Raw genomic sequence first — 27315 nt, forward strand, 5'->3', positions numbered from 1 at the left:
GGCAGGACTTTGAGACAGAAGCTCAAACATGAACTTGGCGAGCGAGTTTCTGTCACAGTGCCACGTTTTGTTTTGTGTTCTCCTTACATGAACTCGAAGCACTGTCCACTTTGCTAACCGTGTTTCCAGAAGAGAGGCTCCTCATATTCACGAAAAAAAAAAAAAATTTTTAAAAAAATTGGTGTGTTTTTAGTATGACAACACTACTGTTCAAAAATGTTTGTTTTTTTTAGAATTTAATATTTTTTATTCAGCTAGCTAGCACAAATAAATTTGATTAAAAGTGACAGTAAAAACATTTGTTACAAAGATTTCTCTTTCAAATACATTTTAAACATAGAAGCCTTAAAATCTGTATCACAGTTTCCTATAAAATACAGTTATTATACTAGTTACTAGTTTATTACATCAGTTTTCAACATTGGTAACAAATGTTTATTGAGCACCAAATCAGCATAATAGAATTATGAAGGGTCATGTGATACTGAAGACTGGAGTAATGATGCTGAAAATTCAGCTTTGCGTCACAGGAATAAATTACATTTTTAATTATATTGAAATAGAAAGTTATTTTAAATTGTAATAATATTTCACAATATTACTGTTTTACTGTATTTGTTGATTAAATAAATGCACGTGGACACAAGATGATTATTTTAAAAAAAAATTTTTTTTGAAAACTTTTATTTGTCACACACTTACGGTTGATACAATTAAAATAAAGAGCTGGACCTATTTGCAGCAGTAGTTGATTTATTAGAAATAAACTCAACAGCTGAACAGACAAATGACCTGGTCAAAACACAGGGCTTAAATACGCACACAAACTACTGAGCTAAGACGTGTGTTTCAATATCTTTACTGGAAAAACAATACTGATTAAGGAAATTATTGCGGTGCACATATTAATACAACTTAATTTAGTCTGAAAAGCAAAATGTATGTTGCGTTTATGTATCACCTCTCAAATTGTTTTCCTAACATTAATTATAATGCACATACAAATGGACACTTTGGTCATGAATGTGGATAGAATCCTCTGTCTTATGCTAAATCCCGTAACGTACTGTTTATTTTTCTTTGGAACTATGACTAAAGCCCTATTCGGACGGGACTAGTTTTCCAAACGACGTTTGAGTTACAATTCTTATCAACCTACGTCTGTGATTTCATGTACGGATTCGGACGGGACTAACATCTCCGTGTTTATTACCGAGGTAGGAGTGTCTGTGTTTTACATGTGGGCATTGCAGAAGATCACGTGTTCAGAATGCGTGGATTGCATATGGTCATATGACCATATATAACTTAAAAACTGCCATTGAACACAATTTATGAAATTTGATCAAATGTATTTTGAAATTAAGTACTTTTAAAATTAAGCAAAAGTAAAACGTCCTAACGTATTAAGTGTTTTGTAAACATTTTATAAAAATTGTAGTATAAAAAAACTAAACATACATTTATCATCATGATTTTATAGAACTGGGTTCTTATAATAAACCCACTGGAATAAAAAGTTTTAACTTATATAATTTACACGTTATGTAATTAAGTGCAGAAATGAAAGTAATCTTACCTGAAACTGATATTACAGTAGCCAGTCTTAACAGTTTACGTGATTTGGCTCTTCTTGTTGATTTCATTTTTTTATTTCTTCGCAGTGTACCGAACACATCTACATCCATTATCAGTGCGCAAAAAGCAGAAACTTGAATACTGGCGCGATAGCGAGAGATTGTACAGTAGTTCACGTTGACCAAAACACACAAGAAAAAGCATTTTGGAAAAAAACATTTTCGGCAATCACAGACATTCGCATTCGGACGGGATTAGATTTCTCTGAGGACCGCCGAGTTTGACGAAAAACAGTAGGTAATTTGCTCTGGAATTTTTACAGAGGTCGTGTGAGAAAAAGACAGACATGGCAGATTCGGACAGGATTAAAATCTCTCAAAGTACGTCTGTGAAACAGAAATTTGAATGTCCCCCTGTGAAACTAGTCCCGTCCGAATAGGGCTTAAGAGTTTAAACCTATCATTCCAGCCCTGTTTACCCTCAAATCACCAATGCCCGGGTCAAGTGGACAAACATCTAATCCGCGCTACATGCTATTTTATTGAGGACAATGATACACACACACACAAAAAAACCTCTCGTTTAAGCAAGATTTAGAATTTATTTTGGCATGAGGTATTGTGTCCGCAACTCCCTCCCTATTTCGGTGTAAGCTCATTTTCTATGGATGACTCTATTACAGTCCGACTCAACAACAAAGATATGTGTATTGTACGTGTGACTGTGTGAGCACCTAAGGCACAGGGCCGTTGTAAACACTTACAGACGGGACACCTGCGGGCAGTCCTGCTCTCTCATGTGTGCAGACGAGACATCTGGTAGAGCCGCAAGGGCTCTGTGTGTATGAATCTATGAGCGAGGTGTTGCAAGTGACCTCAAGATGCTCAGATGTCCCACTTGAGTAACAAAAGAGGGAGTCGGCACAGATTCATTCAGAAAAAGCAAAAGCTCTCATTTCAACCTCCACCCTGATGTCTGGACTTCCACAGTTCTATTCTTTCTGTATTATTCCAGCCACAGTATATTTGGGTTTCTCTTTGTGCCTGCCTATAATTGGCTCTGTCCTCTTTTCAAAAACAAAAGCCACAGATGTCTCAAACTCAGAGTCCTTGATTTGGACTTGAGTATATGTGGGTCACTAATAACACATATCAAAGACATAGTTCTAAAATTGTTGTAAATATAAAAGAAAAGCAGAGCCCACACCACAACTATAATGATAACAGCACAGAGAAACAATGGGAATTGGGAATCACTTTCAGAAAAAAACATTCCAGCTGATGAACGATAAAAATCATTGACAGCAAATCAGAATTCATTCTGCAAGCAATTAAAGCATTAGATGACAAAACTGCAGCACATGCTTAGAATAAACAGAACAATGAATAAACTGTTGGACGCTAATTTAAATTAACGCAAAGTGAGAGCAATAACGTGACGTGTCGCCCTATGCAGTATGTGCTGAAATAGTTAAGAAATGGGATTTAGAATATAAGCCTGTGTTCTTGTATGCATAAGTGTTTCTCACTGCTGTGTAAATTCTGAGAGCATCTAAGCTGGTTGAGTTAGACAGTGGTGGCAATTACTGGAGATCAACACGCCTCCGAGATGGGAGCTGTACTAGTGAAAAGGCAGAATCTGGCTCCACACACACACACAGTTCAATTTTCGATACAAGCCACCCACTAATATTACATGGCATGCAGACAAATGGCGCCAGACTGATTTTAAATCCCATTTCCAAAGCTGACTTTCCAGGATGCACAAAACACATTTTGGGACAAAAATGACCATCTTCCACTGCTCCAAGGTCCAGTTCTGATGCTGATGCCCATTATAGGCGCTTCTATAGTGGACAGGGGTCATCATAGGCACTCTGATTGGTCTGTGGCTATGCAGCAGAATGCGACGCACTGCGTGTTGTGACATTCCTCCCATTACCATCGTTAATAGTTTGTGTGACTTGTGCCACAATAGACCTTCTGTTGGCTCGGACCAGAAGGGACAGGTTTTTTTGCCCTCACTCATCGATGAGCCTTGGGTGTCCAACACCCTGTCGCCGGTTTGTGGTTTGTCCCTCCTCGGACCAATGTTGGTAAATTCTCACCACTGCAACCCACAAGCCTTGCCATTTCAGAGATACTCTGACCCAGTTGCCTTGCCATTACAATTTGGTCCTTGTTAAAGAGATCAACGATATTCACTTTACCTGTGACTGGTCAAAACGCTCTGGCTCAGCAGTGTATAATCATGTTAATTTTTTAAGCCAATTTTCAATGACAATTTTTAAATCTGAGACTGCAGAAAATGCCAGAAAAATGTCTATATTATGATGTTTAAATGTGGTTTAAATTAAGTGACACTTTGTTCTCTGACATATTTCAAGTCCTGTTGGTGCAAGGTGTTCCCTTGCCAATTAGTGTAAAGATAATTAAGAAATCTTTCTCTAAAAGAGAACAAGTCATTTATTAATATTGCTATCACCAACCACAGATAACTTTAATACTGCGGTTAAATACTGCAATAAGCTTTCTCTTATTTGTTTCTTAAAAATAAAATGGACTTTATAGAAGAAATAGACAGTCAAATGTATGTTAAGGGTTGCAGATAAAGACAATATAAATTTAATTTACAGTGCATTTAAGTTTTGTAATATGGCACATTTCCAATTATAACTGAAGACTATTGTTCTCATCAGTGTTGTTATTGTTACCCAAAACTTAGAATAAAATGTTTTCATTAACTAATAGAAAGCTGGAATAAAATATAACTATTCCATTAAACTTAAATAAAAAAAATGTTTTTATTAAATGTTGCATTGGCAACTAACTGAAATAAAATAAAAATAAATAAATAATAAAAATAATTTATAAAAATAAAATAAAGCTAAATAGAAATATATAAACTAATAATTAAAAATAAATAAAATAAATGACAAATCTAAATTTAAAACAAAAACTGACGATATAAAAATAAAAGCTAATTAAAAATACTAATAAACACTAAAATATTATATAAATAATACTAAAAAGCTGATTCAACATTTTAACAAATACTATAAATAACACTGGTTCTCATAATTATTTTATTTTATTTTAGATCCAGTAGTGCAAACAATAAGTATGTACTGAAAAGTGATAAACACTCAAGTACTCAGAAAATGTCCCCACATGTTGATTCTGATAACGGACCGCAGTCCTATGAAAAACTCATCTCAAAACCTCTCACTGTTTTTAATCAATAAAGCACTTATCAACAGTCTATGGCATCCCTCCAAGTGGATATAAACCATTCGAAGGGAAAAACCTCTCTGCCTGCATAACTCGTGTAGCTGGTGTAAAAACTGCCACATGGCAATCTGCATCTGTCAGAAAATTGAACAGAATGTGGGAAGACTGTTTCTCACCTCTGTATTGGTGGTTCCTACAGCAGGCTCCTCCACTGTCAGCTCCATGCGGCTCTTCCCTCTCTGCTGGGGACAAAAACACACACACTTTCAGAAGTCATCGACATCTCTAATGTCTGGTCGACTCCAGAAGTATTTGTTTGTAAGTATATATGTTTTTGGAGCATTAATGTAACATTTGATATTGATCTTATTTACATTCACTTCAGTATTGATATTCAAACATTCACACACAAGCAAGTGAGCGTTGATATTCATAGCGTTTGATATTCAAGAGCATGGAGGATATTCAGATAAGCAGCAGGATTTCAAGAGATATATTGCTTTTATACATTATACATTTATTTAAAGAGCATTTTATTTTTAAGTTAAAATTCTGCTTGGAATTATGTCAACAAATAATGTATAATGTATAAGGCAGGCTGAAGAGAGAAGGCCAGATGCACCAGTCTGAAATTCACAAACACAACCCTTATATAACACACTCACATACGTATGCGAGCCAAATAAATAATTAACTGTGAGCATTTCTAATTTAAATTAATTTCAAAATCCTTTCATCTAAACACTATACTAAAGACGGACATTCAGAATGTCCATATTTGAAGAAAGTTGTTTTAAAACGAGAAATAATAATAAAAAAAAAGATATATATATTTTTTTTTTTATGTTTTTGAAAAAAGTCTCATGCTCACCAAGGTTACATTTATTTGATCAAAATACAGTAAAAGCGTTAACATTTTGAAATATTATTACAATTTAAAAATAACTGTTTTCTATGTTTAATATATTTTAAAATTAAGTAATTTAATGTTGTGATGGCAAAGCTGAATTTTCATCATAATTACTCCAGTCTTCACTGTCACATGATCCTTCAGAAATCATTTGAATATGCTGATATATCAAGAAATACTGTATTTATTATTATTATCAGTGTTGAAAACACTTGTGCTGCTTAATATTTTAGTGGAAACTGATTCATTTTTTTCAGGATTCTTTGATGAACAAAGTTTAAAAGAACAGAAATAGAAATCTTTTGTCTCATTATACATTTTTTTTTTTTTTTTTTTAATAAAATAAAGCAGACATTTAATGCATCATTGCTGAACATAGGATTAATTTCCTCAATAAAAAAAGACATGACGACTAACATAGCCAATAGCAATTACGTTATTGTTAAATGTAGTATGTAAATATTTTTGTATGCTAAAGTTTAAAGGCTCAGTGAAGATATCTACAGATTTAAAGATGCTGCTGATGTTAAGATGATGTCCTTCTGTCCTATAAGACCATGAGACACTGGGATCAAGACACACAGTTCACACAGAGACAGCTTCCCCCTAGTGGCTGTATGCGACAACAAAAAATGCAGTCTAAATTTACACTGGTACATTAATACACACAGTTATCAACCTGGTAAAATACAAAATAATAAATACAAACACCCATTAATACATGAAAACATTATATGCATATTTGAAACTGAAATTAAGTTTTGCATTTAACTAAGCAGTTGAAAATACAACAAGCTTTAATCTTAATTTTTAAATGAAATCCGCTGAGCAGAATAATTCAGTCCAATATAATCTCATTTTCTCAGAAAATTAGAGTCATTAATCACACAAGTCTCTAGTACACTTGTAACATTTTATCAGTAGGTGTTTGATTGACACATTTGATGCTTTTGTGAGCGCTGATGCGTCAGCAGACCTAAGCAGTGCTGCAGAATTCACCAGCGTCTGAGAAGACAAAGCCTGCATACAGCTCTGGAGCCATTTGTATTCTTCAGATATCTACAACTTCATTTATTGCCTTACATTATTCTGTCACAAGCCTTTCCACTCAACCTCATCACGGCACATGACAGACAAGGCCTCAAACACACTCAAAGGGTGCTTTTCCAGCCATTTCAAGAGAAAACGTAAAAAAGAATATTCATTAATAAGATTTCTTTAAGGTCTATATTTTCCCCAAGAGCAGAATCAAGATTAAATGGAAAGCAGAATTTAATCCCCAGAATCATATATATGTCTTCTGCAGTTTCAGAAGAGATCAATTTATGTACCTGAATACTGTTAGATGTACCTGAAAAACATAAAGCACTGTTTATTTAATTTGTATTTTTGTTCAATTGAATTTATCTATGCTTGTAATTTGTTTATTATTTTCTATGCAGATTCACTCCCCTACAAAATCACCCCAACCATTCTAGAATGATTCATTCTTTCCAAATAGTGTTTCAAGCCATCTAGTGAAATTGTTTTCATATCGCAATATATATTGCAGGAAAACAAAATATCGCAATGCCAGACTTTTCCGATATCGCGCAGCCCTAATTGCCTCTGCTCTGCTTGTGCATCCAGTGTGAACAACAAGCAGAAGCTGGAGTTATGAGAGACTGCAGTTTTTGTCCACTAACACTATGCTGACAAATAAAACCTTACCCAAGAGGACTGTCCTCTCTTCAACTGGACTACACAACAAGCTATAGACTTCAGAAAGATCCAAAATAAACTATCAAATTATTTTTCATCTGTCAGCTCATGCCAAAATAGCCTGTGTTCTGGGGCAGCACGATGCATGGCTTCTGAAAACAAATGTGCTATCCATTACTTTACTAATCCGTGACAAATTCAGTATATTGCGTGTATTGTGTGAATTTGCCATGGACGAGCAAAGTAATGGATAGCATATTTGTTGGGAAAATATACATTTCACTTTAAAATAACTCTATTTGAATATATTTTAAATTGTAATTTATTCCTGTGATGGCAAAGCTCCAATAATACTACAGTAGCTGTGACCTATTCGGCATGTGTTTGAAGCAAAGCCAGTTGAGGTCTATGTGCATGATTCTTTATTTGTCTCACCTCTGGCGGCGTGGAAGCTGGCTGCGGACCCTCGGTGGGTAATGTCGAACTGGTGGCAGTGTGTTCCCACTGCTTAGCCATGTGATTCACCTCCACCAACTTCTGCTCACAGCTCTTCTGAGAGTTCAGCAGGGTCACTTCATAAAACTCCTGGATATCTACATAGAGAAAGAGAGAGAAAGAGAAACACTATAAATGTATTTTTAATCCCTACTCAAATTCGGTTGTATTATTTGAGCTTTGCCACTTTGCCTAAATGGGCTTGTGGATTAAAAACCAACATAATCTCTAGCTGGTAGCAGATCAAATTAAACACAGGCAATTTATTAGATTGATTTGTTGGCATCTAAATGAATCCAGCACAGTTTGAAGAAAAGAAGGCTGAGAGAGAGAGGGAGAGAAAGGAGGCGAACACATGCTTGTTTAGTCCGGGGGGGGTGGGGGGGGGGGGGTAGTATTTGAGAGGCAGCCATGGTACAGATTAATTTGTGTTTCTGGGTCAAAAAGTGAGATTAGACACAAATTTCTAGCTAGCTTAGGTAAGTCAAATCACAATGAGAAAATATGGCTTTCCAATAATTGCCATGACTGTGCAACAACTAAGTTTTACATTTACAGCATATGTGTGGGAACATTGTAATGTTGTCACAGGTTGGCTGTGTAGGTCTTTCGCCATCTTCAATATATAATATGGTGAAAAGATTCAGGGAATCCAGATAAATCTCAATTCGTGTAGAGCAAGGCAGGAGACTAGGGGTGCACGATTCAGAAAATGTCACAATTTGATTCGATATCGATTTTCGATTCAAAAACGATTCTCGATTCAAAAAAACGATTCACAGTATAAATGTTAGGGGTGGGAATCTTTAGTCACCTCACGATCCGATCCAATTCCAGAATGATTCTTTATCTACTTTATCAAAGACTGCAAGAGATCTATTAAGCTGCATTCACGCACGGATCTCTTTTTAAATATAAGAAGTAAAGTGGTTTGTCCTGTCCGTTTAATCCCTTAAGACATAACTGGCTGTGTTTACGTTAATTTTGAACAAGTATATTAAACCACTTACACGGAGTCGCACAGCCGCATGCGCGAGCAGTCTACACAAACAAAGCGCGCGTCAGCATTTGAAATTGAAAGCAGCCTTCTGTTAGTGAAGTTCATATTTTAAATATACAAGTCCACTGCATTCCAAACCACATAAATGATGACTTCGTAGAGCATTTGTAAGGAAAATACCGAAAGGCAAGACAGCACGCTTCAAGTGTAACGTAACATCAAACAAAGTGCGCGTCTCTCACAGAGCATCCTGTGCAATGAAGCCGAATGTCCTAGTAATTCGCTTCAACCTTTCCGAACTTATTTTTCGGAAAGTTTGATTGGTGTATGTGTGTGAGGAATTGGAAGAAAGCAGATTACGGGTGTTTGTTTCTAAAGCAAACTCAGCGTCATCACATATCTGGTTAAAAACTAAGCTCAGAATCGATTCTTAAATTCTCAGAATCGATCCAGAATCGTTCTCTCAAATCGAGAGAGAATATCGCGATGCATCGATGGATCGATTTTTTCTCCCACCCCTACAGGAGACCTCCGTTGAATGTGCATGACCTTTGAGCCCTCAGAAACCATCATGCTACTGTGTTATATATAGGACCATGGGCTCGGGAGTACTTTGGAAATCTGTTGTCACCTAACACAGTCTGCAGTTGCATCAAGGAATGCACCTTGAATCTCTGTTACGCAAGGAGAAAGATTTACATCAGTTCTATGCAGAGATGCCACCGAGTTCTCTGGGCCCGAGCTCATCTCAGATGGTCTAAAACACAGTGGAAATATGAGCTGCAGTCAGATGAGTCCACGTTTCAGCTTGCTTTGGGGAAAAACGGGCATTGGGTTTCAATCACTAATAATTGCTTGGATTATTCCGTATTTGTACGCACAGGAGAACTTCTCACGAAAAATCTCTGCCTAATTCACAACGTTCGTACGCACATGAATTTGTTCTTAACAATGTTCTGATGTTAGTGAATTTGGAGTATTCTAAATGAGCAGCCGTGTGCACTTGCAAAGCCAAGTGTGCCATTCTCACCAGTTCTCACAATAAACACCTTTTACACAGATCCAGATTACAGACCTCTCATTAGCCAGCTGTACATACGCATATATCTGCGTTATTCAGAAACCTTGCAGCTAAAGCTATAAAGCAGCTTTTCTTACTCTTAAACTGAATATGATGGAATGTAGTTTAGATACATATAAGAGAAATAATATTATTATATAATTGTATATATGTAATAATACAATTAATGCAACATACTTCAATATAATTATAGTCGTGTTAGGATGAAATATAACTTATAAACACGATAATAAGGCCGTACAGAGTAAGTACCTGTTTCAGTTGTTCCTATATTTTTTCATAAATTTAGAATACATTTTAATACGCAATTTTTGGTGAATAGTGATTTGTTCTTAAAATTGTTCGTACGCACATTTCAATTGTACGCATGATTGGTGAATGAGACCCATTGAGTTCTCAGTCCCAAAGACGAAAGGGTCCGTCCAGACTTTCACTAGCGACAGGTGCAAAAGCAAACATCTGTTATGGTATGGAGGTGTATCAGTGCACGCATGGGTGATTTCCATGTGTGTGAAGGTAACATTGAGGTGGAGGCATATATTGGGATTATAGCCTACAGAGACATACACTGCCATCAAGATGACATATTTCCTGGGAAGCAAGACAATGCCAGGCTTCATTCTGCACGTGCTACAACAGAGTTGTTTCGTAGACACTCTGCACCGCAGAGAGGATGTGCTTGACTGCCTGCCTGCAGTACACAGGGTTCATACACATTTTAACCAATACTTTTCCATGACTTTTCCATGACTTTTCCAAGACTTTTTGGCACATTTCCATGACGCCTATGTATTCCTGAAAATGTCAGTCGACATTATAAGAATAAAAATTTGTGTTAAAATTTACCCTCAAAATTAATACCGTACATTAGGGGTGCGCAATATTGACAAAAATATGTCTCGATATTTTCAAAATTTTTCTTGATAATAATTAGATGATATTTTACTGATTGTGTTTTTGTACTGGTATCCTGGCCGGTTTAGGCCTGTTGTTGACAGCAGACTCACGAAGATATTCATATTTTTTATATTCTATGCAGTGGTCAGTTCACAGCAGTGACCGAAATCAACATTTTTATTAAGGGGCAAAATTTGCCACATTCATAGAATTTTGCCAAATTCTAACATTCAAATTAAATTATATTAGAATAACACAGTACGAATGTCAAATTAAATCATTGAATTAAAATCCATCCTTGCAGTGCAGAGGTGACACAGAAGTGGCATCAAAACTGGCATTAGCCTACTATATTTATACTTCATTTACAATTGCATAAATAAAGCTATTCAATATTTAAATGATTTATAATTTTAACTTTTTAATTAAAGGATACTTTAAACATTAAACTAAAACCACCAGTAGGTGGCGGCAAGTCACTGTCTTAATAAGCGAGTTATTGGAGTCATTTATTCAACCGATTCGTTCAAACGGCTGATTCATTCAGAAAAACAAGTGATTGTTCATTGAATCGTTAAAATGATTCATTCAAAACGCGGATTTCATTAAATAAATAAATAAATAAATAATCGATGTCTGTTGGACTACAACTTTATTATGAAATTCTCGTCGGCGATATAAAGTGAAAATTGACAATATTGTGTCCAAAAAGTAACTCGCAATGTTAACTTTATTGTTAATTTAACTGTTGTATAAAATAAATAGCACATTTGCAATTGTGCAAAGGAAAACGGCACTCTTGCTCATGTGATATTCTAATATAACAACATAATATGATATAAATATAAGACAAAAACTCATTTGGGGGCATAACTGCACTGACACATCACGCAGTGAAAGCAAGCATGAGAGACAAACGCGATGTCAGCTCGCACTCGCAGTGCCTCGTACATAGTTAAAACAATGATTACAATATCATCATAGTTCATAGACAACATCGCACACACTCCTAAGAACATATAGAATGAACTCACAATTGAACTGACTTTTACTCATTTTCTTCTCTCCTCTCGCGTGCAGGAGACAGACGTAGGCTAATATTCTGCGTATCGTTTCACATGCGGCCAGAGCAGCAATCCTCTTTCCGCTACATTCTCGACCCACCGGTGCTTGCAAAACTTTAGCATGCTCGTGCCACTTTCCTGCCATTTCAATTAAATTTCTGTCAGCACCGACTTCGCCTCAGCAACATCGCAACAAGTGAATCGGAAGTGAACTGAACGTTATGCCGCCCGAAATAAGGACGTTAAGACAACGCGAAATATTTTTTTTATTAAACAGTTTTTGTATTAATCACATATTATGCTGTGTTAAAAAAAAAAAAAAATCCATGACTTTTCCAAAACTTTCTGGGTCTTTTTATTTTTCCAAAACCTTTCCAGGCCTGGAATTTGCATTTTTCAAATTCCATAACTTTTCCAGGTTTTTTCAAAACGTACGAACCCTGAGTACAGATCTGTCTCTTATTTAAAATGTATGGCCCATCATAAAAAGGAGAATCAGACAATGATGACCACCACGGACTGTCTTGTATCAGGCGAGATTGGGTAAAAATTCCACTTGCAAAACTTCAACAATTAGTATCCAATTCCAAAAAGTGTAATTAAAGGAAAGGTGATGTGACACAGTGGTAAACATGGCTCTGTCTCAACTTTTTTGGAGAGTGTTGCAGTCATCAAAATTTGTCTATATTTACAAAATACAATTAAGTTAATCAGTGAAAAAAACATTGGAAATCATTTATTTGTACTTTTGTCAGTTAAATAAAGGTAAAAAATTATGAACAGATATGCCATCAAAAAATGCAGTGGCTCGACACCATCAAAGGAAACACAGGAAACAGGTAACTGAGAAATACAAACTAAAATTCCATGAAAATGAAACTAACACAGATCGTGACAATATAATAATATTATACATACCTGTAAATTACATTTATGAGTGAATATTTTGATACAATTCTCATTCATATATATATATATATATATATATATATATATACACATACATATACACACACACACTAATTAGTATTATTATTTTATTAATATTTTTATTAATTATTAATAATAATAATAATTTATAAATAATAATATAGAATAAATACATATATAATTGTTTTCATTTAGATACAATATTTTAATTTCTGTTGTACTCCCATTTCTGTGTACACCAATTTTTTTGAGAAGACAAAAGTAATTCTATTAAGTGATACTAAACGAGGTCAGAGGTTCTGTGAGCTGTATTATTACTATTGTGGGTCAACTCTCTTCCACCCTGCCTCAAGAGATACTAAACAGAGACGTCAGAGATATCCAAATATTTAAACTAGAGTGCAAGTACTCGCAAGGACCATCTGGAGAGCTCTGCTCGTTCAGCCTGGACAACACAGATTTAAAAGCGACAGTTACATTAAGCCACAATGCATGGTGGGTAAAAGTCAGCAGCTCTGCCGTGAATCCAGCCACCATATGCTGTACTAAATGTTACAGATCCTGCCTTGGAATGAACTAAGCTCCTGCTTTCAGAGAGGAGAGTAAAGAAAAGAACATTCTGTGTGTTTGAAGTGCCTACAGTATATGGAATGTGTGGATTAAATGTGCTCAGCACCAGATGACATTTTGTCAAAATATAGAAAGCATCCCACATAAAAAAATATAGGAAAAAAAAATCTCATGAGCAGATTTTTTCACGTGACAATAAATATTACAAACCTGCAGAGACGCAAACCTACATTGAAAACAAATATGTGGGTACTAGTTTACATAACATTTGTAAAAGTAACTACAGTGTCCAGCTATGTGACAAACTATATATCATTTTAAACTGATAACATTTTCTAATTTCTGTATTTCTATACCTGCAGTTTTAATGATGTATTCATTGAGAGAACATGTTAATTATTTGTACTTTAAAAAAATGCATTTGTCACTGCACTGTAAGTGAATTGCAAAAATGTATATTTAAATAAAACAGAAAATACATTTTTTGCTTACCAATTCACAGACAAATACAGTTTTAGTGGAAAAAACATTCAATCAGCTAACACGACTTCATAACAGAGAGTCTGCATTGGTCAACAGAACCACATGAGTCCTTTGCATGTGATAATGCATGTAAAGCTGCTCAGGAGACAATATAACGTTGCCAAAGCTGTACCACAAAACAGGCATTTTCCACCTAACAAAAGAAGCATCTTTCAAACAGAAGCTTGCAGTCTATTCCATCTTAAAGAAAGAGAGAATGCATTTACATGTAAATAAAACCTAATAAAAAGACTCCATTTGTTATTCCTCCTACAGATGCCTGCCTGGCCCAGCATTTCAGAGCGAGTTAAGTTCAACACATATCAATAACACTGTTTATTAAGCATTTGAGTTGGTGCAAAGCCGCAAACACCAAAAAGATTACTTAAAATGTGATTTAGTCACTTTTGCCTCTAAAGTGGAAGCACAAATTGAAAGCGAGCCCATCAAAGACTTACATTTATGCAAATCCCGCCTTCTCAAAGACGTGGGTGACACAATTTGAGAAACAGTGAATGCAAAGTCTCAACTGATAAAATACAGAAATATGAATACTATTCTAAAACAAACTGTTAAAATAACTTGCATCAATAACATGCACGTCAAAAAAAAAAAACGTTTAAAAGCAGCAGTTCCTAATAAACTTACAGAGAGGTAAAAGTCCCCTGTTCTCCACGGACATGTTCCGCAAAATGTCATCAGTGAAACAGCGAGAAGTAGTGTGTGTGTGTGTGTGTGTGTGTGTGTGTGTGTGTGTGTGTGTGTGTGTGTGTGTGTGTGTAATGCCAGATGCCTGATCTAACAGCATGTGAGCAGACAGCTTAATCCTTGCACAGGCCTCCTGTTCCCTACAATTCAGACAATGACCTTACACCCTCACACACAAACAGAGAGAATACAGCTGATCATTATTTCAGATGCTTTGTCTTCAGTGGATTTTAAAGCCGTTTAGTGCGCTCAAACATGCCCCTTGTTCACCTCAGAGAGCCTAACAGTGGCAGTTTCTACTTATGCATAAGAGCCGAGCAGGTGGCGACTGATGATGATGTGGTGTCTGTGTGTTTGGCTGTAGGCTGGACCGGGGCAGCTGGGAGAGTGTTTAGGACAGTTAAACTCAGGGCACAGAGCTGAGCCCTTGAGGACAGAACCCCTGCGTTCTGATCACTGCAATCATCAGCATGAACAAAGATCTCCAAAACCACCAAGAACATGTGATCAAAGTATTGTAAAGTATCTCAAAAAAATTATTTTAAATTATTTTAAAGATCTCAAACAAACATTGTACACTACCGTTAAAAAGTTTGGGGTCTGCAATATTTTTTTTAAAGAAATATACTTAGCCCCTATTACTTTTTAGAACCTTTCATGTGGTGTGTAGATGGCTGTTTGTGAATGTAAACACTGCAGTTTTAATAAATAAAAAAATAGATTCTGAACTGCTGAAACGAGTCAACAGTAATTCCTGTCTATCTTCCTGTTGCATACCTACATAAAAAAATTGCATAATGCCAGCCTATGGTCTTCATTGGCTGTCCGCAAATGACGTCTACTTTGACCCGCCCTCGGGAAGACGCTGTTTCCAGTGCAGCGAATCCACTTTTCATGCACTTCAAAAGGATGAGGACTCGTGCTGGAATTGATACGGGGGGAAACCAACGGCATCATTACTGTTCGTATTGTTGTATTACAAATTTATTAAATGTTTAATTTAGGTTTCCAATACAATAGTATATAAACTGAGAAAGTTTAGTAGACTGAATTTAGTAGACTGACGCGAATTGAGTGTTTGGTGCGTTACGCGCGTTAAGCGCGAATTGTGCTTTTTGTGCATTCACGCGTTTGACGCGAATTCGCGTCTGCCGCCCGAGTTGAAAAATTTTAACTTGAGTAAATTCGCGCCGCGTTAACCAATCAGGAGCCTGCTTGCTGCTGTCACGTGGTGAAGTGACAGTTTATAATGTTATTTTATGTTTGGCCTCAATAAATTATTTTGTAATATGACTAAAATGCACAACAAAGCAAATCTTTCACATAAAAACTCGATTTCAATATATAAGAGATACTCATTTTGTTTTGAATGCTATTTATTCCATATTTATTCTAGATTATATGAAACATTATTAAACTAATGTAAAGACAACAAACACAATTTAGTGTATAAAAACTAAAAAGTCACAGGGCAGGTTTCACTTTTGGAGGCTGGCTCCATTTATTATCAAAACAAAAATAAATGACAGATTAGGTGGGTGCGGGCGAGTTTGAACCTCGCACCGGGCTGTACAGCGCGAGCTCGTCAGGCAGCGACCACTCGAGGCCGAGGCCTTATACGGCCTACGCTGTCCTCGTCAGCGTCCTCACCGTTAGGTCCACCAAACCTAGCTCCTGGAGCAAATTGTGAAACTCCTGAAACCCTCCGGAGGGTCTGGTGGACCCGAGTACAGCGACAATGTCCCCTACGCAGCTGTTTCTGCTCTCCAGAGCATATACGAGCGGTGACTCTCTCGATTAATGCTAATGCTCGATAAACATCTAAAAAAGATGTCCGCCAACGGGTTTCGAAACTTTCGCCTCCGGATTTCGCCTCTGACGCGTGTATATTTCGCTTCAAACCTTTGTTTTTACGCGTGTCGATTTCGCTCTTGACGTGCGAATGAACACAAAGTGGTCACGCGTATAACTAGATGCGGCAGGCGCGAATTTAGACGCATATTCGCGTTTGGTGTGAACGCAGCATTATGCTGATGAGATCAGGAAATCTCTGTAAACGAGCTGACTCATGTAGGCTACTTCATTTACATGCTTTATTCAACCTCAATGTAAATCCCTCCCCCTAAATGTATATAAATTGCAAGGCAACGTTCCTTAGTCAGACTTGAGTTGGATGACTACAGCAACGCACAGCGAAGTCCTCAATAAAGAATAACTTCTGCTTGAAAGATATCCCAACGTCTCCTGGTCTCTGCTTTGACGAAGGAAAAGTTTCCAACAGTATCCCTGTGTATTAAGTGACGAGGAAGGCTCCGGAGCTGAAATCCAGACATGGTAAGGTGGTAGACCAATCACAACAAATTAATTTATGCACGTCCGGTTCGGGTAAGAAGTGATTCGGGTCGGGTACAGATTTTAGGACCCGAGAAGACCTTTAGTTAAGAGAGACTGAGTCTCTGAACAAATCGTTTTTTGACTCTTTGAGAGGACTCTATTAGGTCATTTGCAATCTATGTTATGAGAACATTAAAGTGTTTTTGACCTTGGATGCATGTAAACCTATTGTAGGAGACCTCCAATAGAAAATTAGGAAACTTTTAAAATAGCATAATAGGGGCATTTTAAATTTATCAAAAGGGACACATCTTTTGTAACATAAATGTCTTTACTTGATGATTTTTTGAATGTTCACTTCATCAGACAATTCAGTAAAAAACTATATTATGGTTTTCATTCAAAAATATTAAGCATCACAACTTGTTTTCATCATTGATAATAATAACAAAAAAAAGATCCCTAAGGATCATGTGACACTGAAGAAAGTAAAGGCTGAAAATTCAGCTTTGCCATCACAGGAATGAATGATATTTAAATATGTTAAAGAAAAATGTCAATTTTAAATTGTAGTAATGTTTCACAATATTTAAATGTACTTTATATCAGCAATTTTGCTCTTTAGATATTGGAATCAACATTAGGAATTCAGGCAAAAAGAGCAGTGTATTTTGGCAGATGGTTATAATAATAAAAATCTCATTGGGACAAAGCTGTTAAATAAAGGGTTTATCGTCTGCTAATCGTGTATTGTGAATCTGTTCTGATGGAGTCTTGACAGCACACTTCTTTCCTTTAAAACATAATTATTTCATAGTGGATGGCATTCAAATCATATCTTGTCTAGAAAAATGATTAACTCGCTTTCACTGTTAACTGCACAAGAAAAAAAATTGACTGAAAAATTGCCGTTTGAAAATATTAGCTATTCAACATGACATAATTATCTAACTCTTGACTTTACTATGAGCATTTTGGACACTTTATGCAATAGTGAAGATTTTAGAACTACAAAAAAAAAGAGAAGAAGTCTGCAGTCCATTAGTCAGCTCAATCAGTTAATTAATTAAGTGTTCATTGATTGCAAACACTCAGAGCCTCTAAGAAAGCTTCCCATTCATGGTGGACATAGTTGGCATATTGAATGAGGTCAGTTGTTACATGAGCAAAAGTTTGTGCACCTGGTGCTTACTTGTTGCCAATTGCAGCCTAAACATTTTACACATGGTTGACAACAGTACAGGACTGGAAACAACTCAATTTACCAAAACACAGATAGTGTCAGCCTCAGAAAGCACACCTACAAACCACAGTTGGGTCAGTAATCATCTGTGCATATAGCACACATAACTGGAAAGCTAAACTGGAATGCCCTCTCATTCTAGTAAGCTGTAATCTGTTAGGCTGACTGAAAAGTTTTCTTTGAGTTAAACTGAATATCCACATATACAAACAACATACACTACTGTTAAAATGTTTGGGGTCAGTAAGAATTTTGTTGACTGAGCATTAGTAGACAGGAGGAGGCTTGGTCAACTACATTTTATCGGAATGTCAATTTACACTAAAGTGCAAATAGCCTACCTTATTGGCAGAGTGTATTTACACTAACTCCGCCCACTGACGTCTGGTTGGGTCAGACAAAATTACGGAATACGCTGCATTGGCAATCGTAGCAATAGCGTAGAGGTAAGAGAGAAAGTTTTGTCACAAATAGACCTGTGTTCAAATCCTCCTTTAGCCAAGCTCGCTCTATTTCCTCTCCTTATTCAGTTTTTTTCCCCACAGAATATCTAGTCAGTAGGGGAGACTGGAGTAAGGGAATCATACACAAAATAAAACATGTGGCATTTTCAGGAAGAAGCATTTCATTCTCTCTGTTGTGAAAGAAGGCACAGTTAATATAGTTAGTAAGTAATTTATGTCCAAAAATGTCATGTTTAAAAATGCATGATGTATCCAAGGTCTAGGGTAATTTGGGCCAAAAGACAAACTTCTTTTCAGACCTCATATCTAGGGCTGTGTGATTAATCGTAATTGATTTTTCGGTTTAGATTTTGGCTTCCAACGATTATGAAAACACCCTACAGATGAGACTTTAAACCGAAGTCCTCCTGACTCTCTGTGGTCATTAAAAATCCCATGGCACTTCTCATAAAGTTTAGGGGTGTACCCCCAGTGTCCTGGTCAAATTCCCTCTATTGGCCCTTATCAATCCTGGCCTCCTAATAATCCCCATGTACTGAACTGTCTCTCTCTCTCTCTCTCTCTCTCTCTCTCTCCTCCACCTCTGGTGTGTGGTGAGCGCACTGGCGCCGTTGTTCTGTGGCTGCCGTACTGTGCTGCACACTGGTGGTGGATGAAGAGAGACCCCTGACATGATTGTAAAGCGTTTTGTGTGTTCAGTAGTACATAGAAAATGTGCTATAAACCTCATTCATTCATTCATACAAAACAAGACAATCAAGGTAAAACGATTATTGTGCCGCTGTCGCATTCCATCCAGTGCAACTTCCTTTTACTTCACAGGAGAGCATATTCGTTCCTCCCTAAAAGCCCAAACTTAACATCCAAATCAGCCAAATAAGTGAGTGTTGTAAAGTGCAGTCTACTGTTGCTAACTTGCTAAACTGCGAGACGTGTTTCATATTAAACAGCGTTATTAAAAGCGCATTAAGCAACAGAAGATAGGCTACACTGTTCCCCAGGCGGCTTTCTGTGTACGTGCTCCGAATAAGAGCCGAACGTGGATAAGCAAATGGGCTTCGGATATGGGCTTAAATGTGTACACACAAACATGTCAAAATGCCTTTTTGGAAAGCATTTATGTAACCACAATGGGTTAGGTCCTAAGTAAACGCACGTGTAATAGTATATTGGATCCGTACATTAACTCTTAAACTGACAACAGCCTAATATAACTGCTGCAGTCTGTCGATAATAATCAAACTAACTTAAGTAGCTTTAATAAGGATAAATATTTTTAATGTACAGTAAGACTATGTAGCGTTATATGCAGTGCTATTTTACATTCTATTATTATTTTTTTTGTAGGCCATTACTCACTTTAATATTGTTAGTACATCTTCCTGAAAACCTAAAACAGTTTATTTCATTTGCATTGTTGTTCTGTTGTATTTATTTGTCCATTTTGTTTGCAATTAGTTTCTTCGCTCTTATTGTATTGCTGACTGTTTACTTGTCTTTTGTTATTATTTTGAGGACCTTTTTCTTACTTTAGTTAACCTAGTATTAGTTTTTGCTGAAGGATCAATAATTGTGAAATTTCACTGCACTCATATCGTGAAATAAGGCTTTGATCGCCCACCAATAATCGTGTTAAATAATCGTGATTTCAATATTGACTAAAAATAATCGTGATAATGATTTTTTCCATAATCGAAAAGCCCTACTCATATTTATTAAACCACATTTTCTAAAAACTGGGGTTCACAAACCCCTGATGGTTCATTAAGGAACTGCAGGGACTTTGTGAGTTGAAGATAAACTAATAATTAATAATTAATTAAATCATAAAATAGTGACATCAATTTAAATAATTAAAAAAAAATAACAACAATCAAAATAAAAACATAATATAATACAAAATATTTTATTTGTTTGCCTATCTCATGTGACCATAACCAACATCAGAACATGCGATAAACATGTGAATGTGTATTAGCTTAAAACCTCAAGGGGTACTTCAAGTAAATATTTTAGGTCAAATGGGTTTGACTAACAAAAAAATGATTTGGTATTCCTGGATTTAAGTTATTTAAAAAGTGTTGATCGCCATAGAAGCACAACACTTTAAAAAAGTACAAATTGTCTCAATATTGCAAAGAAAAATATTCAACATTGGTTGCAATTACAGATTGTGATGGACCTGATTAGCTGTTCAGAGTGCATCCATCTTCAGTAGAGCTATGGGTTTAGGTATTATCAGGTATCCAATACCACAAGGAAATATCTTATCTGCTTGGTTTCCAAGGCAACAGGAAAGATTCATATTCGTAATCACATCGGTCTATGCATGAACTCCCTTTATTTCCAACACAGACCAACCCACAGAAGCACAGAGAAAAGTATGCACACACACATGCTCATTCACACGCTGCAGATCGGCAGCTGTTCCACTCTTATGTAATGGATGGATGGTGTGGGCTCAGGGCTGTAATCTCACTCCTCTCTAGAGAGCGATTATTCCAGCTCCTTTTGCTACCCACCACTGCATAACACACACACACACACACACACACACACACACACACACACACACACACACACACACACACACACACACACACACACACACACACACACACACACACACACACACACACACACACACACACACACACACACACACACACACACACACACACACACACACACACACACACCTCCTTATCTCCTGACGCAGACTCCCGCCTCTGTGATTCTACATGATTCATAAAATCACTTTCCTTTCTGAAAAAAGCCTTTGCACTAAAATGTGTTACAACTGACACATATAGAGCTGTTGTAAAACATGAGTATTCTGGGTGGCGATTTTTGATAAATTCATTTACATTAGTATCCAAAAATTTATCCATGTCAAAAGGGATAATGAACCAAAAATAACAGGGGGAAATGATATGTTTAGCACAATGTCCATGCTGCCTCTATCTATACAGATGTGAATAGATAATCAATTATAATGTTTGGGTGAGCTATTCCTTTAAGTTTAGGAACAGTGCCACTAACAATCTAAGAAATGAATAGATTCAATAGTCTTATGGAAAATGACGATGATTCCCTTGCAATGGTTTAGTGAGCTGAGAAGAAATCTCAGGACTGCTACAAATGAGATGGCTCATATTTATCATTAGCATCTCACGTTTAGAAAACTGAAAATGTTTCTGTTCCAAAACACCAGTAAATTGCTCCCACTCTTTACTCTAAATACTGATGTGACAAGAAGAACAGCTTGCCTCTTGGTCTTGGCATGCTGCCTCTGTTGGCTTTGATAATTCTGTATTTCTCTGCTTCACCAACAAACTGATGAAATAATCTGACTAGCTGTAGCTGAGATCTGTCCAGTGTTAAGGCCCATTCACACCAAGGATGAGAACTAGAACGATAAATATTAAGTTCTAAAAATCAATCTAAATATAAAAGAATAGCAGAGTCCACACCTCAACTGTAGCGATAACGGCACAGTTACTTTCAGAAATTCTTTTTCCTGCTGATAAATGATCAAATATTGAGCCATGCAGTCAGAATCCATCTGCTTTCAGAGATCATTCAAGCATTTAAAATGGCAGAGGACAAAACTGCACTGTGTGTTTAAGATAAAATAGTGTGCTGGTGTGGACACTAATGAGTTATTATAGTAAACGTTCTTTGTGTGGGCCTTAAGATGTTATAACGGCTTCATAACTGCTGAAGCCTCTGGGTTTATGTCATTAGAGTGTGCAAAACATGTTCGGTTGCGACAAAGAACTCAAATTATACAATTATACAAAATGGATGCAAATCTTTACTGATAAATCTAAAATGTAGTAAAAGTTTTACCCTCCCTCACTGTGAAAATCCTGGAACACCAAATCTGGAAGTGGAGCATGACAAAAGCTTCATAACAGCTGATGGAACACCATCAGATACAATATACTGCCATAAGCAGTTATGGATATTCTTAACTGGTCTCATTTGCTGTAGCTCTGCCTGGTGCTCTGCTAAATTTAGCTAAATTTATGCTGGATTACATCACTACCTTTACTCATTCGTCTTCTGGAAACAAGTTTTTCTGTTTGAGGAACTGCAGACTGCACACTGTGACACCAGTACCCTTTCTGCTGAAGGCCTGCGTTACCATGGACACAGGCAGAGACTGCATATCTCTCATGATATTTATCTCAAAAGACTACGACAGGTGTACATCTGATTTACAGAGTTGCCTTACACTTCCTGTCCTTCAAAATGACATCCTAATCCAACACTTGTTTAAAAGGGCCATTTCAAAGTCAAGGTGAAAAGTTTTAGTAAAATACACATGATCAGAATATGATTCAGTATATATTATTTTAAACACACTCACCAATTGATATCAGAAAACATAGTGTTTGAAAGTTCCTTCAATTATACATCACAAAGAAGTGGATTCGTAATAGACACGATGAGCCTGAGGGTGAAAAGGCTTGTTGGCCTTTAAAACTACATTAATGTTTTACAACAATGACAGTATGGAATATATGTATTCAGATGGCATGAAATCTCCTTAAATATAAATATATGACTCATTGGTGCTGTCAAGCCCTATATTCTCTGACCAGACAGAACTAAAGAGCCCCCTCTGCTGGAAACACAGAGTTACAACAACAGATTGAAAATGCCTTATTTTTTTACAATAAATGCCTGTATTTGTATAAATATAATTTGACCAGTTAATTGCCATTTAAAGCATTAGACAAGACACTGTAAATACTATACATTTTGTTGTTGTTTATTTCAAATGCTGTCAAGTTTAGTGACAAGCTTTGTGCTTATTTTAATCTTTTGCTGTCATATTTTATCATAAATATTCTTATTTAAAATACTGTTTTAAACCTGATTTTTTGATAATTGACGATAAACACAAATATTGTCCCATATTCTTGTTTAAAAATGTCTGTAAATACTACCAAAATGAGTCAAGAAAACATTATTATTGTTGTTGTTGTTATTATTAAGTAATAATTATAACTAATAAACTAATAACTAATTTAAAATATCTCAAATCTTTCATCATGACCAGTTTTGGGGGCCTGATGAATCATTTATTCTGTGAAAACACATCGATCTGAATCAAACAGGGCTGCGTTTTCCAAAAGCATCGTTGCCATCAATGGTCTACGATAAACTTAGCTCGCAATGCTTTTGAGAAACGCAGCCCTGTCTGATTTCAAACAATATATCCACAAAGTTCCACAAGATGGCAACATTATTCTCTTTAAATGAAGAGGATTGGATCCCCGCTGCCATAAGCACAGAGAAACTGAGGTGGGCTCAGCAGTTTTTATGTGGTTGAACTCTGGAGCTAAAGGCTTGGTAAGGAAAATATTCACATTACATTTGCATCTTTAGACCAGCAATTATATCTTCCTAGAAACTCCATTGTCCTTGAGGGCATCTAATCATTTCCAGCCAACTGTTTCAAAGGCAGTGCCAAGACTGGTACTCAACCAAATGCATGGGCATCACATTTCAGTAAACACTAGCTTATAATAAACTCAAATCAAATAAACATGTAGGTTGCCTATTTATAAAAACACAAGGATTTAAAGTCTTAAAAGCACTTTAATAGAATATTTTTTTGAAATGAGTATCTTAAAACAAAAAGTATTTCTGTCATTTACTCACAACTCCAAATTAAAGTTTGTTGGTTCATCATCATTTTCAAAGCTTGACAGACATGGTCACTCTGAACTTTCTTTAAATGGGCAGAGTAAAGACTCAAAATTCTACAGTGTTCCACAGAAGAAAAAAAACAACATACAGGAATAACATACAGTAAGGGTTAGTATTGGTGACATTTTCATTTTGGGGGAAGCATTATTTAAAGCTTGTAAAAATTATAATATAATATGAAATAAATACTGAATAACATGTACTAATTAAAATGGACAACAGTGCATGTCGTTCTCCAAATTTTCTGTTCTGAACAAATAATAAATGATAACAAACAATAACATCAATATGTTAATTTACCCTCTAAATTTGAATATAAATGTATTCTTTGTATTGGTGTAACGATACAAAAATGATATTTTTATGCCAAGTTCCACAGCCAAGAATGTCAGTTTGCAATATTTGCATGATTGGTCATACACCTTTTTAGGAATATTCATATCAGAGATCACCTAACTTGAAAATTAGTATGCTCAAAAGATTTTTCAAACAGAACTGCAACATTAACATTTTAACTACGCTCAGGCACATGTTATCTAACAGCCTCGATGCATACACAACCCGTAACAAGAGGAAGACAGTGATCTCTGTAACATTAAGATGAGATTATGTGACCCACTGGTCCTGTTAGGGTTATTATCTGGAAGAGCTTTACACCAATACCTTTAATGCCACTGTGATCTATGCTCTCATTAATATAGCTTATACAACCTGCAAGAAAACTAGTAAACTAATTAATATAATCACTCAAGACGATCAGTCACTTTCTTCACAACTCTCAAAATGTAGTCCCAAACCGCACTATAAACCACTGATTTCAGACAATCACTGACAAACGAGATTATCCAACACTGACCTGTAAATCAAGCCAACAGTCTCTGACAAAAGTCCTCACCCAGAACCCTCCAATTTGAGGCATGGCTTCCACCACCATGTGAGGCACATAAACTCACATCCACTTGTTTAGCGAAATAAACAGGACCAGATGAAAGAGAGATGAGTGAGTGAGTGAGTGAGTGAGTGAGGGAGGGAGTGAGTGAGTGCTAGGAAGACCAGATTATTCTACAGCAGGGAAAAAAAACACATACAGTATATAAATAAAGCCAGACTAATTTTTTGATGAGTGTTCTGGAACTCTAGAAACTCTAGTAGAGCAGTAGTATTGTTCTAGCCATGAAGCTTGGTCCAAACACAGACCGCTATTTGCCATCCGTCCCCTGGTATCAGGAACTCCCCCTCCTGCAAGAGTAACAGATCTGATTACAGTTTAGCAGCAGGAGCAAAAAAAAAAAAAAGCTTCTCGTGGGACGGTCTCTCTGTGAAACAGGAGTGCGCCGTCATGGCTCTTCTATTAAGAGAGCAGCGTCCAACCTTGTTCAGATGACAGTGACAAATAGGGCCCATTAAAAACCTCTATGGAACAAATTGGCAGACTGTGGTTGGTTTCCCGATTAGGCCGCAGCGGCTCAGTATCTAAAGGATTCCAATGAGCAACTGTGATGGAGAATATTAAGCCAGGGAATCTCAGACTCTAAAAAAACAGACAGAGCCATTCTAGAGAACTTTTGATTCAAACATTAAAATATTGTTCACATAGTGTCATTAATTAACACAGCCATTCCATTTTGGCTTCTTCAACTATTAAAAACTACTAGCCTAAAACTACCACACTATAATGTGCTTTAAATCAAAATCTCAAGAACTTCAGGGTTCCAACTTCCAAATCAACAAAATCTCAAGGTACATTTTAGAACTTAAAATGTTTCATTTCTGTTTTTTGAAATAAACGTCTAAAATGAACCTGCACATGCAGAACAGATTTTCACAAAGTTCTCAAAGTCTTAACAGAGCTACCAACTCTCACGCATTCACCGTGAGACACACGCAATTGACACTTTTCACACGCTCTCACGCCACACATCCATTTTCTCACGCACAGACAAATCGCGAAGCAAAGAGGACACGGAGACCGACAGACTAGACAGAGCAAGTTACTTATGATATAAAAAAATCTCAGCTCTCAGATTCTGTCAATTCTATTACGAAATTCAAACAATAAATACTGTTTTGGTGCTTGTAAATGTGACGCGACAGATCCCTAGCGCACGTGAACCGATCATCTCTAGCTAATAGTAAATAAACACGAATGAACACTGTTGAAAGATACAGTACAACTTACCGAAATGTATATTCTTCATACATAATATCGACCAATCAATCAAACAAAGGGGTCAATAAAACAGCTGGAGAACAATTATGTCACATAACATTTACCTCAGGAAAGCCATTTTATGACCATAATATAGGCTATAGCACGTTAGTTGGCTAGAAAAAAAGAGCTATAGAGAGTATTCTGCTAAATATGTGTACTATATTACATATTTATTATATTTTTACTTATATCATTAAATAAAGTTGTTATTATAATAAAAAAACGCATTATATTTAATTTGAGTTATTTTTAACCTTAAATAATACTGCCAGCTGATAGGGCTCTCTGTATGTTTACAGCATTTGGTGAGTTGTTTTTTTCTTGAGAAAAATGAATGCCTATCTTGTGTAGCCTACCTAATATTTATCCAAATTAGTCAATATTAAATCAAATCACAATAATTGAATTGAATTGAAATAATAAAAAAGCGTAGCTTACAAGAAATTGTACCATATAAACATTGTAACATGTTGTCACTAAACCTAATAAAATTCAGTTTAGTTACTAAAATGTTTTGACAATCACAATACACTTATTGTGATGCAATATTTTTTTTTACATCCCCCCAATCAACCCCCAATCCCAACCCCCAATTTTTTATTTGTCTATACATTGGAAGTCAATCAATGTGCTCCAATGTTGTTTGATTCTC

General features: G+C 36.2%; 1 protein-coding gene across 13 annotated transcripts in view; it reads right to left on the reverse strand.

The window, feature by feature from the left end:
- dlg2 (discs, large homolog 2) overlaps positions 1-27315 on the reverse strand; it is a gene marked incomplete at its 5' end in the record, with an annotated part of 236204 nt that overhangs the window by 195584 nt on the left and 13305 nt on the right. For 4 of the 13 annotated variants that reach the window (XM_079860363.1, XM_079860355.1, XM_079860356.1 and 1 more), the window contains 3 exons: positions 4985-5050; positions 7855-8012; positions 14627-14690. In XM_079860363.1, the coding sequence (XP_079716489.1) occupies positions 4985-5050; positions 7855-8012; positions 14627-14660 (258 nt within the window). Of the gene's footprint in view, positions 1-4984; positions 5051-7854; positions 8013-14626; positions 14738-25648; positions 25691-27315 lie in introns of those variants that run through there. The other 9 variants (XM_079860378.1, XM_079860373.1, XM_079860362.1 and 6 more) reach the window with 6 other exon arrangements.

The sequence above is a fragment of the Squalius cephalus genome (assembly GCF_949319135.1).
Source record: "Squalius cephalus genome assembly, chromosome: 24".
In the NCBI taxonomy this organism is placed as follows: domain Eukaryota; kingdom Metazoa; phylum Chordata; class Actinopteri; order Cypriniformes; family Leuciscidae; genus Squalius; species Squalius cephalus.